Source organism: Pangasianodon hypophthalmus, chromosome 10 (assembly GCF_027358585.1).
Source record: "Pangasianodon hypophthalmus isolate fPanHyp1 chromosome 10, fPanHyp1.pri, whole genome shotgun sequence".
Classification (NCBI taxonomy): domain Eukaryota; kingdom Metazoa; phylum Chordata; class Actinopteri; order Siluriformes; family Pangasiidae; genus Pangasianodon; species Pangasianodon hypophthalmus.
In genome coordinates, this window is record NC_069719.1 from 20,485,499 (window position 1) to 20,498,882 (window position 13,384).

A 13,384-nucleotide genomic window follows, 5' to 3' on the forward strand; every position below is an offset into this window, starting at 1 on the left:
ATGTCTTTCCTTCTCTACCACTGATTCTTCACACTTTGTGCAGGATTTAGGAGCTAGGAATAAGAGGTTGTGTCGGCGGCTTTGGCCACTCAGACAGAATCTCCAACCAGGTTTTCTTCTCAAGATAATATCACCTAACTTTGCGAATCAAAGTTCATTATTGTGGAATTTGCAGACAGAGCAACCTTTTGACCAGCTATATTTTTTTGGGGGAGGGGGGGGGGGGGGGGGGTAAGACACAGGGTGCTCCATTGTCTAAGTAACCTTTAGCCCACTGGGTGGTGGATATCATAATCTATAGATGAGCTGGATGCCCTGGAATGTACCACACTATGGAGACTGTTTCCTCCTGATGGTACTTATTTTGAGATGTACCACTCCAGAAAGTCAGTGCTGCTGCTACCTGGGTGTCACCATGCACATTCTTCAAATTTTAAAAGGTTAACATTGCCCCTCCCAGTGGAGAGTGTGGCAGTTATCACTTAGCACCTTTCAATGCAGTCTTAGGATAGAATGCTGGTTACTTATGTAATTGTGGTTCTATGAACCCCATATAACTGTCACCTGAAACCTGTAGTGGATCAGTAAGTTTCTAACTAATGATTGTTGTATGACAGCAGTATTTATTGTGAACAGTGTGTCACACATCACGCTGTGAGCTATGGACATGCACACAAGGGGTATTTCAGGTGTTATATATGACCCCAATAGGAAATTATACAGAGTTCAGAAAACCACAGTTACATATATTACTATAGTTCTTATGACTCACCATGAAAAATGTTCAATGCATAAGCTCTAATGTCTCATCCATTATGAAGCCAACTATTATTAGTTACATTATAATGAACACAAAGAACTGAACACATAGATGACAGCTTTATCAAAATGGTCATTATAAAAACAGGTGGTGATATACATTTGATATGAGTTTGTCAATAAATTGTATTTATTGAAAGTATAGTAATATGAAAGACACCTCAGAGAATAGCCTAAAATTAAAAATCCATTAAAAGCACATTGTTAAATGTTGATCCATTGTCTTTTGGCTTTAATCCAAAAAAAAAAAAAAACCAACACAGTGTTCTTAGTTGGTAACAGAGACTGTTAGTTGGTTGAATTAAGAGTCCATCCAGAACATTTTATGTAAATTACACCAATCATAGCATACATCAACTGCTGTATTTATTTCACTAACCACTTCGCAACAGGTAGATATCAACTAAATTTTTTTTCTTAGGTCACATCATACACTTACTCTAAGCAGTCAGTCATGAATATAACATTTACATTATTACTTAGACAGGCAAATATAATATGGGATTTCCAGACAGTTTTCCAGACAGGTTTGAACAAGATTAAACGGGATTTAAAGTAACACTGCCAACCTTATTGGGCTCTTATATTGCTATAACAAACCACATCATAGAATACTTTCTTTTCCTTTAAACAGATACTATACATTCACTCTGATTATTACATATTGAATGTGTTATTTAACTTGCAATTTGTTTAAAATATGAAATTCTGTTAACCTAAAATCTTACAATGTAATTCTGATTCAAATCTGGAACACTGGGCCATCTTAAACTATTACTGGTAAACTCACATAATTCCAATATATACAAATTATTTTGATTTCTTTTTTGTCCATTGCTCCTAGATATATCTCTATATGTAAACAAAGATTTAGCTCATCATAATATAGTGCACGAACTACTGAAATATTTGGCCACAGTCAACTCTAAAGGGCACAAGTAAGCTTTTACAAAAATAATGCTTTTTCTTCCTTAAATATCAGCACGTGGTCCATCGGCACACACAAAACTTTTGATTCTGCTCTGTGTGCTCAGCCCTTGGTTTCTGAGTGTTGTGTGTGAAAGCAGTTAAAGGGTGCTTTAAAAGTTGTTCATGAATACACCTATTCAGTTAAAGCTTCATCTCTTCCCTTGTGGTTTCCCTTTCCTGGGTCTCCCTGCAATGGTAATAAATAAATAAAAAACAAACAAATAAATAAATGAGCATCATTAGCATTTCATTTAATTTCAGTCCTCTGATTAGAATGTATACAAATCGAGGGATTTAAGTCTTATTATTCATCTGAAACAAAACATGCAAAAGCAGTTAAATCATTCAGGTAAAATGTATTAATACCCTCACTGATATGATTCATTTTGGTTTTTCAGACATACAAATAAGTTGAAGTTGCTGTTATTATTACTGAGTAAATCCTAAAATCATATTTTAATTTACCCATCACCTGGACCGACAACAGATTTTATTCCATGATTAGTTGGATATGAAGTATTGCCAGAGACAAAAAAAAACAATAAAAAAAGGATTTAGTTGTTGAAAAGGTAGATTAGTGAATTTTCACAAGTGGCATATTCACGGTGTTTGATGAAATGTTAGTAGAGTATAGTTATCAGAGAATTAATTTTAATTGCAATGTTAGACTCGATTTGATTTAATAATGCAAATTGTGTAGTACTCAGAAATGTGTGCATTATCTCTTGTGGCTCCTTCAGATATCAGCAGGCAAAGGTCCAGAGAGGCTTTGAAAAGGTTAGAACAAGTTGATTACCCTTATTTCCACAGACACAACAGAAGGTTAATGAAGTAGGACAAGTTTGTTAAAACACACACTGACACATGGATTTGGTTATAGTAGACGGGGTTTGGACACTCCTCCGTTTGAGCCCTGTTAGTTACACATCCAGCGATGTGACCTACCTTACTGCAACACACAGGTCGTTTTATGCTTACTGTCTCCTTCGCTGTTACCCTCAGCTTAAGAGTGGCAAAGAGAGAAAGAAACACTAAAGGACTGAACGGCATTTATTTGTGTACTGATAAACACCTGGTTCACAGCGGATCAGGACTTCATTTAATTTAAAAGTGACTTTAATAAAATAACAGCAAAAACCCAAAATTGGCACTGGTTTCACCAATATTTTAGGAAAACAAAACAAGAACAATAAAATTGGCCAATCCTCTTTAGTTTTTGCACTCCAAAATAGCTGTACTAATATGTAAAACCACATATTAACATTGTGATGTACACTTTTAATTTCAGACAGCACACACACACACACACACACACATTATATATATATATATATATATATATATATATATATATATATATATATATATATATATATATATATAAATATATATATAAATATATATATATATATATATATATATATATATATATATATATATATATATATATATATAAAACAAATACACAGGTTACCTTCTTTATTGCTTTTTTTCTTTCCTCGGATGAGCTTGCGTGATTTCGGCTGAGAGGTGGGAGGATTCGGGGGAGCAGTTCCATCCACAGCACACGCTCCGTCAGGTACATCAGGCTCACGCGGCACCTCAGTATTACTGTTACTGGTAAGAGATGACTCAGTGGTGCTGCTAGAGTCTACTTGAGTTTTGCTTGAGTGTCTCTTTGCATTCTGTTCTTGGCTTTCTGGAACTATTTCATTGGTGACCGTACCGTGTACTTTCACATTCGAGTCAGTATGAGCACCAGAATTGACGTTTGTCACATTTTTGGGTGTGGTATCAATAGAAGCTTGGTCATCTTTGACTTGGCTATTATTAGAGTTACAGTTTTGTTGTGTGCCATCTTTTGCTGCAGATATATTCACAATAGATGTAGGCACTGTAGAGAATGGTGTGTCCACAGAGGTCTTTTCTGTTAGTGGAGTCTCTGTGGAAGAGTTTTTCTCACTAAGGACTTCAGTTGGAAGAGTTTGTGTTTCTACATTATCTTTTAAGCGATCCTGAGACTCTGCTGAAGGCTTGAGCGGTGTAGCTGTATGGTTAGACAGGGTGTTTTCAGTGGAGAGGCCTGGTTGGGTCTCTTGATGTGTGAGCGGAGCATCATTACCAGTTGCTGTGACTGCTGCTTCTCCTCTGGGGCCGGTGGAGGAAGCGCTGACTGGATCTTCGACGCTTGTCTCCTCTGGCCGAGGAGGGAGGTCCTGAGCTACACCTGATGTGACTTCTTTTTCTGCACATTTGACACTTGGTGCTAAAGAATGAGAGTGAGAAGAAATTTGATTAAGATGAAAGAATAGCATGGTTGAAATATCTTTGGGCTGAATAGAAATAAAGCTGCAGGCATGTGCAAATTTCTGCATGCAACATTATTCTGTCTGTGGTTAGTGTTTATGAGTTTTTGGTCAGATGTGATTATTTTTGCTCAGTTCTTAGCATTCTTAATATCTTAGCGTTAACTTACCAAATTAATCTAACATACAATTAAGGAAACTAAGAGTATTTTTAAAAATGACTGTAATGTCATGTTGTCAATCACCCCAACACTGTATTTGGAAATGATACATAGGTAAGCTTAGATAGTACAGGGAGGCTTGAATGGAGTTAATACTGAGTAATAAAGATGCCCAGGAGTGAGACAAACAAAACAGTTACCAAAAATCTTAACAATTGCATGTGAGCCATAGCATACACTTGTCAGAAGCACTAAGTTGTGATTGTAGCCATTTTGTTAACAAGCAGCCATCACTGAAATGATGCATGTATGCCTAGGACACAGGTTGAAGCTAGTATGTATTGCAAATAAATGAATAAACAAACCACCCATTACTGTGCAGTTGTTTAATATACACACCATATTTAAACATGATTTGTGTGAGTCATGTAATTTGTATAAATTGCTTGTATAACTGTGACAAACGTTGCATTTCTTCATTCAAGCCTCATGGGGAGAGCAGTTATCTAAAAGCTACTAAAAACAGACAAAAATGATAGGAGATTGACAGCATGCCATTAATTCTTGCAAATCATCACTGAATGATTAATATATGTGAGCACAAATATTGGTGTAACAAAAGCAGCTGTATATACTGTAAGCCACCAGTGAAAAGCAGGGAGATGAAGCAGCAACTGCAGGCTATTGGTTGGGTAGAAGGTTGCGAGTGACGCCGAATGCTAGTACTCCATGACCAAGAGCCTGAATACCTTTTCACTCTTTATCTCCTTTTATCATAGGAAAAAAAAGAGAAAGCACACTGTATAGGCTGGCACAATCACTGCCATTCATCAACAGTGATCAGGAAGTAGAGGAGATGAAAAGGGAAATAGATGTCAGGCATTTGGACTGGAGCCGAGAGGTCCGAGTTGTCTTGTCCTTACCGGTGTCCCTATGCATTTCACTAGAGGGGGCACTTTCCGTTTCGCACCTTGGCCTGGTCTTTCTAAGCTGGAAACCTTTTCTGATGTCAGCCAGCAGGTTGTCAATGATGCAGCCATCCTCCTGAGGCACACCACCTCTTCTAACTGTAAAGATATAACACAAATATAGACTGAAGTCAGACTGAAATTAGGTCAAGCTTGCTTTATTGGGATGACATTTTCATAACACCTTTTTCAAAGCAACTCAAACAATTAAAGTGAGCTGTAAGTGTAGCAAATAAGTGCTCAACAAATCACAATAGCAAATTAAAAGCATGATAAAATAGCCTAATTCACACACACATTATGATTTCACGACCTTGATTTAGTTTGTGGCTAAGTTGTGCATGCCAGTAACTGTTGGCATGTGATATAAAAAAACTTGTGCTGGATTAAGTGCTATTTTGTAAGCTGCCAAAAAAGTAAGATGGAAGCCATGTTGTTAAATTAAACCTGGTTTGCAGTGATTCATGCGATAATTACAACTAGTGCTATATTCACCACACACAGTATAAGTTGTGAACAATAAAATGTTTAATATATGTCTACAAAATTGCTTTAAAATAAAAATCACTTCATGATGTTTTAAAATAAAAATCACTTCATGCATTGGCGAATGGAACTGCGCAGCAAGTAAGCATTCCTGTCCAGGACACTGAAAACCATATTATCCCAATTAAAGGTCAAACAGAGGGGAAGTCCTGCCAGACTTGAGACAGGTTTAGCATGTACTTACTGATCTTGCCATTCTCTCCTTTCTGTCGCTTGGACTCCTCCTCTGCCAGCTGCTTCTTCCTCTTCTCCGCTTTGGCAGCTTGCTCCTTACGGATCTTGTTCTCCTACAGCAGAAACAAACAGGACCAGCAGAAGGTCAGTGTGAGAGAAGAGAGCAGGCTATTTTCAGGCTATTTTCAGTCACGAGTGCAACAGTATACAACAATCCCAAGATAGCAGCAATCAGGAAGGTTATACACGATTTAAACAGTTTTCACTCAGAAATCTTTTAAATGATCAGATTTGCTATGAACAGACCAAAGAGATTACCTTTAATGCTTTGAGGAAAAGCCCTCGGAAGGTCTTGATGTTGCTAAAGAGTTCCTCTAGTGACAGCTGAGCAGCATCCTCACACAGGTACTGAGCCAGATCTTCTTTCTTCTTCTCAATGTCAGCAAAGCAGTCCTCCAAATCTTTACATGCCTGAAGGTTCTCCTACAGGTGTGTGGCAAGAACCCCGAAGAAAAGCTGAATGCTTTGTATAAATGACTATGTCCAACGTGTGCTGTCTCCGTGATTTTACTCTGGATATCTTATTAATATGACATTAAATGTCACTGGATAATGATTAACTGGAAAAGTGCTTGATCTTTTGTTTTTAGGAGCGATCAGTGAAACCTGACTGTTATCACTTTTGTTTCAGATCACTGAATTTTTTTCTTGTATTAAATGCCATTCTAACTTCACAGCACACAACCACTAACTTCTCAGAGGAATAATGAAAATGCAGCACCAAACCAATATACATCACAATACATCATCACAAATATTACAATATAAACATATTTAATGTGCTTTGGGGTGGAGTTTTCCTTTAAGGAACACCTCCAATCAAGGCTGGTGGGATCATTGCTCATCCATTTTTTTTTTTTAAAATTGCAAATATGACTGTGCATGATTAAAGTACAAAATAAAGTAAAAAAAATCCCTTAGTATCAATGTGTCTAGTATACAATATTCCACTCACCTTGATAATACCTAAAAATTGATCTTTTACATCTTGAACTGATGAAGAGACCTTTTTCTCTGTGTCCCTTAAACGCTTGGACAGTGCATTTGCCTCACTCTGAATGCAATCTAGGTTTATTCTGGGACAGAAGCAGATCAAAAACAGTACATTCAAACCAAACAGGCTAAATTGATCTTGCATTTAATCATACAGACTAGGCAATTACTCATTATCTCTCTCAGCAACATCACACTGAAATAAATAGAAAGCTTGCAGTGTATTCACCCTGCTGCTTTTTCACAGCTTTCAATGTCGTCAGGAAGGTTCAGAAGCTCAGGGTGGTTCAACTCTGCTTCCTGGAAGAACAAATTGTTTTTTTCCCTTTTTTAAAAAGAATTTTCACCATATAAACATCTCTAAATTCCTGAATAGAATCAGGAATCAAATATTTCTATGTAGAACAATTATCCCTAACTCATGACTACTATCTTCACAGCTACTTACATCAAAGTGCTTCAGCGTTCCTCATTTAAAACAATTCTGCTCATATGGATTACTTGTCAGAATTCTCAAAAGTCAGACAATGTCACTTTACAGTACCTCGAGGATGTGGTGTAACAGAGTGATACGGCCCTTGTTGGCTTTGGTTTCCGTCAGCTTCAGCAAGGAGCTAATCTTGAATCCTTCAGCGTTTCCTGTATGACTTCCCTGACAACATTACAATTGTTTATACTTGAACTTATGATCCAGATTTACTTTAAAATGTTTTGGATCTAATAATTTTGTTGCACTGTATGTATAACATGCATTTATTTTCTTTAAAAATCAGAGAGAAACAGAACTAACGCAGGATTCACTGCAGTCATTTCAAGTGAATGGCATTTCATTTTAACTATGTTAATGGATTTACACATTTTGTATAACATACTTACATAGTTGAGGAAGTTTCCTACTCGAAGGATTAACCTGCAGAAACTGGGCAGAAGTGTGCTAGCTCTGAGACCTGCAGGGGGCGAGATATACCCAAAGCTGCTCAAAAACTCAGACACTAAGGCTACATTTGTACTAGAGTAATATTATACAGAGTAACGCTATATAGACTAGACTTCATCTACAAGATCATGACATACTACAAATACCCACATTTGTAGTTATTTCTTGTGTCAACATTTACAGATGTGACTTTATGATGCTACTGCTGTATGCAGAGGAACCACCCAGGCATGAGTAACAGGATATGTCTAAGGTTTATGTTTGACAGATAGAGTCATTCAGTAAAAAGCTGGCTGCCTATGACTTAACAGGGTGTGATGATACTGTTAAGTCAATATATTGATGGAAGGGAGTTTAAAAAAGTTTTGCTATTAATCCTATGTTATAATGACATAGATGACATTACACAAATATCATCTTTAGGTGTGACATATCCCATAAAATGTGCTACACGATTGGTAAAAGAGTGCCACTCTCGCTAAATGTCACCAAATAAACTAGCATTTAGTGAACTGAACAAGCACGTTCATGTGTTTGTCCTCGCATCAACAACAGATACTGTTTAAAATGATGACATCACTGTCCAACAATCCATTAAGTATGTACCTTCTTTTGCAATGCGGTTTGTAAACATGCTCTTGAGCAAGTGAGACTAAGCTGAGCGCAGCAGATAATCATTATACTGAGCAACTCATATCTATCAAATTACAAAGGAGAAAACACTTTGAAAGCCCACTGTAAAATTAGTCTTACTTTTAGAGAGAAACTGAACTTTTAATATGAAATAAGATGAATAAAAGTATATGTTTATTATAATACTCTTATTTTTCAACCAGTTTGACAAGCTTCTACTAAGTGAGTAAGGATGAGTCAGCTGATGCTTCTGGGAAAAAACAACAACAAAAAAAAACAGTGGTCTGAACACTGTAGCCCACGCAACAGCGCAGCTCACTCACTCTTACAAGCCTCCTTCACCAGCTGTGCTTTGGGTTTCAGAATCTCCAGCACAGATACAGTCTCCTCACACAACAACATGCAGTCAATCCTCAGCTGATAGCTAAAGAAAAGAGAGAGAGAGTGGTAATGCACGGGCACGAATAAAAGTGAGGTGAATCTAAGGGTCACCATTAACAGACTTTTATTTACTTATTTTTTACCATATTCACTTGAATACAATGTGTACTAGATGACTTTAAAGCTTAGTATTTTGGCAATCAAAAAGGTAGCTGTTACCAGGGAACAGCGAGGAGTGATAGGTAAAACTTGTCGACATTGGCAAGCTTGTCTCGTTCTCCTTGGAAAGAGTTCAGGTTGTCAATCTACAATGAAACAGACAAAAGAGGTCATAACTTTGTTCTTGTCAAAGTTGTTTATCACTGCTAATTCCAACCCCATTATCTAGGTCCCTGTCAATACAGATACACGCGAAAATGCAAAAACAATTTTAAAACGCTCACGTAAGCATACCAATAGTAGGTAGTGATATTACATCACAAACTGTTATTTAAAACACCTCAAGAATAACTTCAAGATCGTGTGAGATTGAGCTGTCGAGAAGGCGAAACGCGGAAAACACCAAAGTTCTCCTGACATTCTCTTCAGCCACAGCAATTTTTTGATCGGAAATTGTCCCACCAGTTGCTAGGTTGCCCGGGTCTTATTATCAAGAGCAGTACAATATTCATATTCTGGCACCTCTTGCCCAAGGGTAAAACAAAGCAAAATTAAACAAGACATCAAATAAGAAATTACAGACTGCAAATAACAACCTGAGTAACTGCCTTAACACATGCAAAATTGCAGTGAGCATGCACAGTTTGATGCTGTGATGTCGGCATTTTCTAAAACATACAGCTGTTTTCAAAATGTCTACACCTTTGAGGGTATTTCAGTGACCCAAAACACCATAAGTGAACAGGGCCTAGCTTTCCCCGTTTGCAGGAAAGCTACTAATATGGAGGGATGAGAGCCAACACGTGTTCTCCAACAGACATTAATACCATAGTGCACCTCAACATGCTAGGAGGAGAGTGCTAACTGCCCAGTTCATTTTAGACATACAGACGCACTGCTGATTGGCTAGTCTCCCACTAATAATCAAACAAAATCATAACTGTGGCATCTTTGGGTTTCAAATTCGTAATCTCCAGATGACAGGGTGAAACCTTGTAACATCATTAATTTTTATAAATTAATTTCAGTGGCGAGTGACCAACCTCGTGTTTCTCTGGCAGGAGCTTCAGCAGCTGTTTTAACACCTCGACATCAAACTTGGAACGATCCCCTTTCTGAATCATGTCCACAAACTCCTCATTAGAGCTGTTCAAAAAGGTGAGGAGAACAAACATGATGATCTGATGACTACTGAAGAATACGTTTCTGCAGACAGAAGTCGATCTGCATTAGTCAGCTTACCATTTGAATTGTTTGAGAAATATATTCAGATTCAGGTTCTTCTTGGGATCAATAAAGGAAATCTACAAGAGAGGAAAGTAGTAAATATGAGACCATTTATCACAAACTACTGTAACAAGAATACTTGTGATACAGATGTAAACATAAAACACAAACTTCTTTGGGTTCTTTTTTGGCAGGAGCAGCCGGGCCTTTCTCTTTGGGCTCAGTCACTGGGAGACTGAAGAGTTGCTCGATGCTGGTGTAGTCAGGTTCCAGAGGGGAATCGGTTTGTTCCGAGGCCCATATATTGCAACCATCTACAGAAGACAGGAAGGAACACTGGAGATACACCCTGAACATTTTTTATTCTATTCTTGGGAAGGCCAAGCTACCAATTATAAAAGACAAAACATTAGCTGCATTTGCTACACACAGTGTGGGGAAAAAGATAATGGTGTTCTACAACTAGTTGGCTAGTTGCTGATCCAGGGAGCTGTTGACTAGTCGAGGTGGTGAGAAAAACAGGAAGGCAGCTGCAGACTAGCCAACTCTAGAGTCTATGCAAGAAAAAAAATGGATCGTTATCCCTTTCATTTCACTTTGTATGAAGTGTAGAGGTGTGCACAGGGCTGTTTTTAATCCTACTCCCACACACTCCCTGTGTATTCTTGCTGTTGTTTATCGCCACTTAAGTGCACTAATTAAATAACTGAAATAGCAATGGCCTGAATTTTTGTTTTAACCATGGAAAAGGTTTTTCTGCATTAATGGGCAACTAGTAAAAATTAATAGTTGTTCAAGCCCTAGTACTAACACAGTACTAACATGGCTACGAAAACCTAACCTCGCTAATCAAATATGGCGCACTCACCAGTGACTGCTCTGGAGTTTAGCTTCTGCCAGTTGAGCTTCTTCATCCTAAGTGTGGGATATCGACTAGTGTTCACTGGCATGCTGTAAGCTCTACCAAGAACCTGAACATTGTGGGCTACTATTACATCTCCTCCCATAGGAGGTGGGCAAGGTGGGCAGGGCATGCCAGGGAGTGGAGGTGGTAGTGGAGGGCCTCCAGGTACCATCCCTGGGAAGGGTGGAGGGGGGTGGTGGCATTCCCATGCCAGGTAAAGGCGGAGGTGGGGGAGCACCCATGCCAGGTAAAGGTGGAGGAGGAGGAGCACCCATGCCAGGTAAAGGTGGAGGAGGAGGAGCACCCATGCCAGGTAAAGGTGGAGGAGGAGGAGCACCCATGCCTGGTAAAGGTGGTGGAGGTGGGGGAGGAACACCACCCATGCCTGGTAAGAATGGTGGTGGAGGTGGAGGAGGAACACAACCCATGCCTGGTAAAGGTGGCGGTGGAGGTGGAGGAGGAGGAGGTGCCGCCAAACTGGGTACTGGTGGTGGAGGAGGTGGGGGAGGAGGAGGCTGAGTGTTGCAGGGCTTCTCTGTGGAGCTGAGGGGTGCTGCTTGGTTGGTCATGGACATACTTCTTAAAGATTGTTTCTCCCCTTCATTTAGCTCGGTCTGAATTGCTTTATCTGCCTTCTTTTGAGGTGGAGCATCTACATGATGAGAACCAGTGGATGATTCTTTGGAAAAGACAAGCCGCTGCATGATCGTCTCACAGGAGTCCATTTGAGCTGCAATAAATTAGGTACGTTGCTCTCAACTTCAAACTAAAAACCATGTTCACATTAAAATAAATAGAATTTAATTAAAGAAAAATATCATAAATCTAGCATTTAAAATGGTATTTGTCATGTCATGTTAATCTGTGTAGTATTCTGTACTGCATTATTGTGTACTGCTGAATTCAAACACATCATACAATAACTTGGGAATCAAATTAACAGCCAGCAACCATCCATTTGTGAGCATGAACAACAAATACTACTAAAATGTACTGAACATGTGTCTTGAACATGTGATTTCTTGTTGCTGTACAATAGCAAATGAAAAAAAAATCTAATGTGACAAATTATTTCTGTCTATGGAGTAATTCATGCTTATCTTAAAAAATAAATAAATAAATAAAAAGGCAAAATTATAGCCTGTTCAGCTTCCTAGTAATACCATTAATTCCTAAGAAGTTCAAAATTTATCTTTAGATGAGTGATCAGATGGGGCTTTTCTTAGAATTCAGATCAGGAAATCCCTATCCATTGACTATTAGTTAGCATGTTGAAAAAAGTACGAAAACTAAGGAATTCAGAGACCGGGCTCCATCTCTGACTTCCTTTAAGGACTAAGAAATGTCCAAGTGATTTAAAAGACTGATTAAAAATATCTTGAAACAACACAAACCCATAATCAGAGGAAAAGCAACTACATCTAATAAAACAAACTGATCACTACCACTGACTTGTCAAATCAAACGGAGATCTGAAGTGCATAAGGCAGGAGGCTTCAACTGTAAAGTAAATTCCACGGATCCCCTCGGTACAGATTTATTTCAAGAACGAACATTATTTAAAGTACAATAATATTTTGTCTGTTTATTACAGCCATAGAGCTTTCTGTTCCTTAATTTTCCCCCAAGCTGCTGTTAGTCATAGGTTACCTTTTTTTGAGTTATTGAAGTCTGAGTTATTCAATTCAAGAGAACCGTCAAACAGACTAATACCCACAGGAACTCAAAAATAATAATAATAATAATAATAAAATGTGATAATAGTGGGTTGTGATTTTCACCACTGTATCTAAATGTAAAAAAGTCATGAACTGGTTGTGCTTTACAGACCCCTGGGAGTTACTGGACCCCACTTTGAGAACCACTGCCATAAGGAATAAGGACTATCCAGACTGTCAAATGACCTAAATGACACTGAAAGAATGTTGGAGAGATCTGGACAGAGAGAAGACTCACAGTTCTGGGCCAGGAGGACTGCACGGTTTGTTAGAGCCTCCAGGGCCTGCCAGATGTCTGCTCGCTCAGGTCCTAACAACAACAGAGTCTGAAGGATGGACAGCAGCTGCAATGATGCAGGGGAGCTACTCACCTACAGGACAAGAGTTTAAAAACAGACCATTAGATTTAGTACAATACCTCTACACAGA

General features: G+C 38.4%; 1 protein-coding gene across 1 annotated transcript; it reads right to left on the bottom strand.

Moving 5' to 3' along the window:
* Positions 1 to 927: 927 nt before the first annotated feature.
* Positions 928 to 11,550, bottom strand: LOC113529670 (inverted formin 2). Its single transcript, XM_053237355.1, has 16 exons — positions 11,202 to 11,550; positions 10,505 to 10,647; positions 10,349 to 10,410; positions 10,150 to 10,252; positions 9,167 to 9,252; positions 8,890 to 8,990; positions 7,873 to 7,943; positions 7,541 to 7,648; positions 7,226 to 7,296; positions 6,959 to 7,079; positions 6,262 to 6,426; positions 5,954 to 6,056; positions 5,179 to 5,322; positions 3,263 to 4,054; positions 2,734 to 2,790; positions 928 to 1,975 (listed from the first exon to the last, which is right to left on the bottom strand). The coding sequence occupies exons 1-15, from the start codon at positions 11,407 to 11,409 to the stop codon at positions 2,735 to 2,737; spliced, it is 2,334 nt and encodes a 777-aa protein (XP_053093330.1). The 5' UTR covers positions 11,410 to 11,550; the 3' UTR covers positions 928 to 1,975; position 2,734.
* Between the last annotated feature and the right edge of the window lie 1,834 nt (positions 11,551 to 13,384).

Bases quoted from the DNA above. Each gene is read 5' to 3' on its own strand.
- LOC113529670 (XM_053237355.1), bottom strand. From the start codon at position 11,409: ATGGTACCTGGAGGCCCTCCACTACCACCTCCACTCCCTGGCATGCCC. The intron at 8,991-9,166 runs GTAACAGCTACC...TCTTTTCTTTAG, and splicing joins TCACTCCTCGCTGTTCCCTG to CTATCAGCTGAGGATTGACT. The intron at 5,323-5,953 runs GTAAGTACATGC...ATATCTTTACAG, and splicing joins AGGAGAGAATGGCAAGATCA to TTAGAAGAGGTGGTGTGCCT.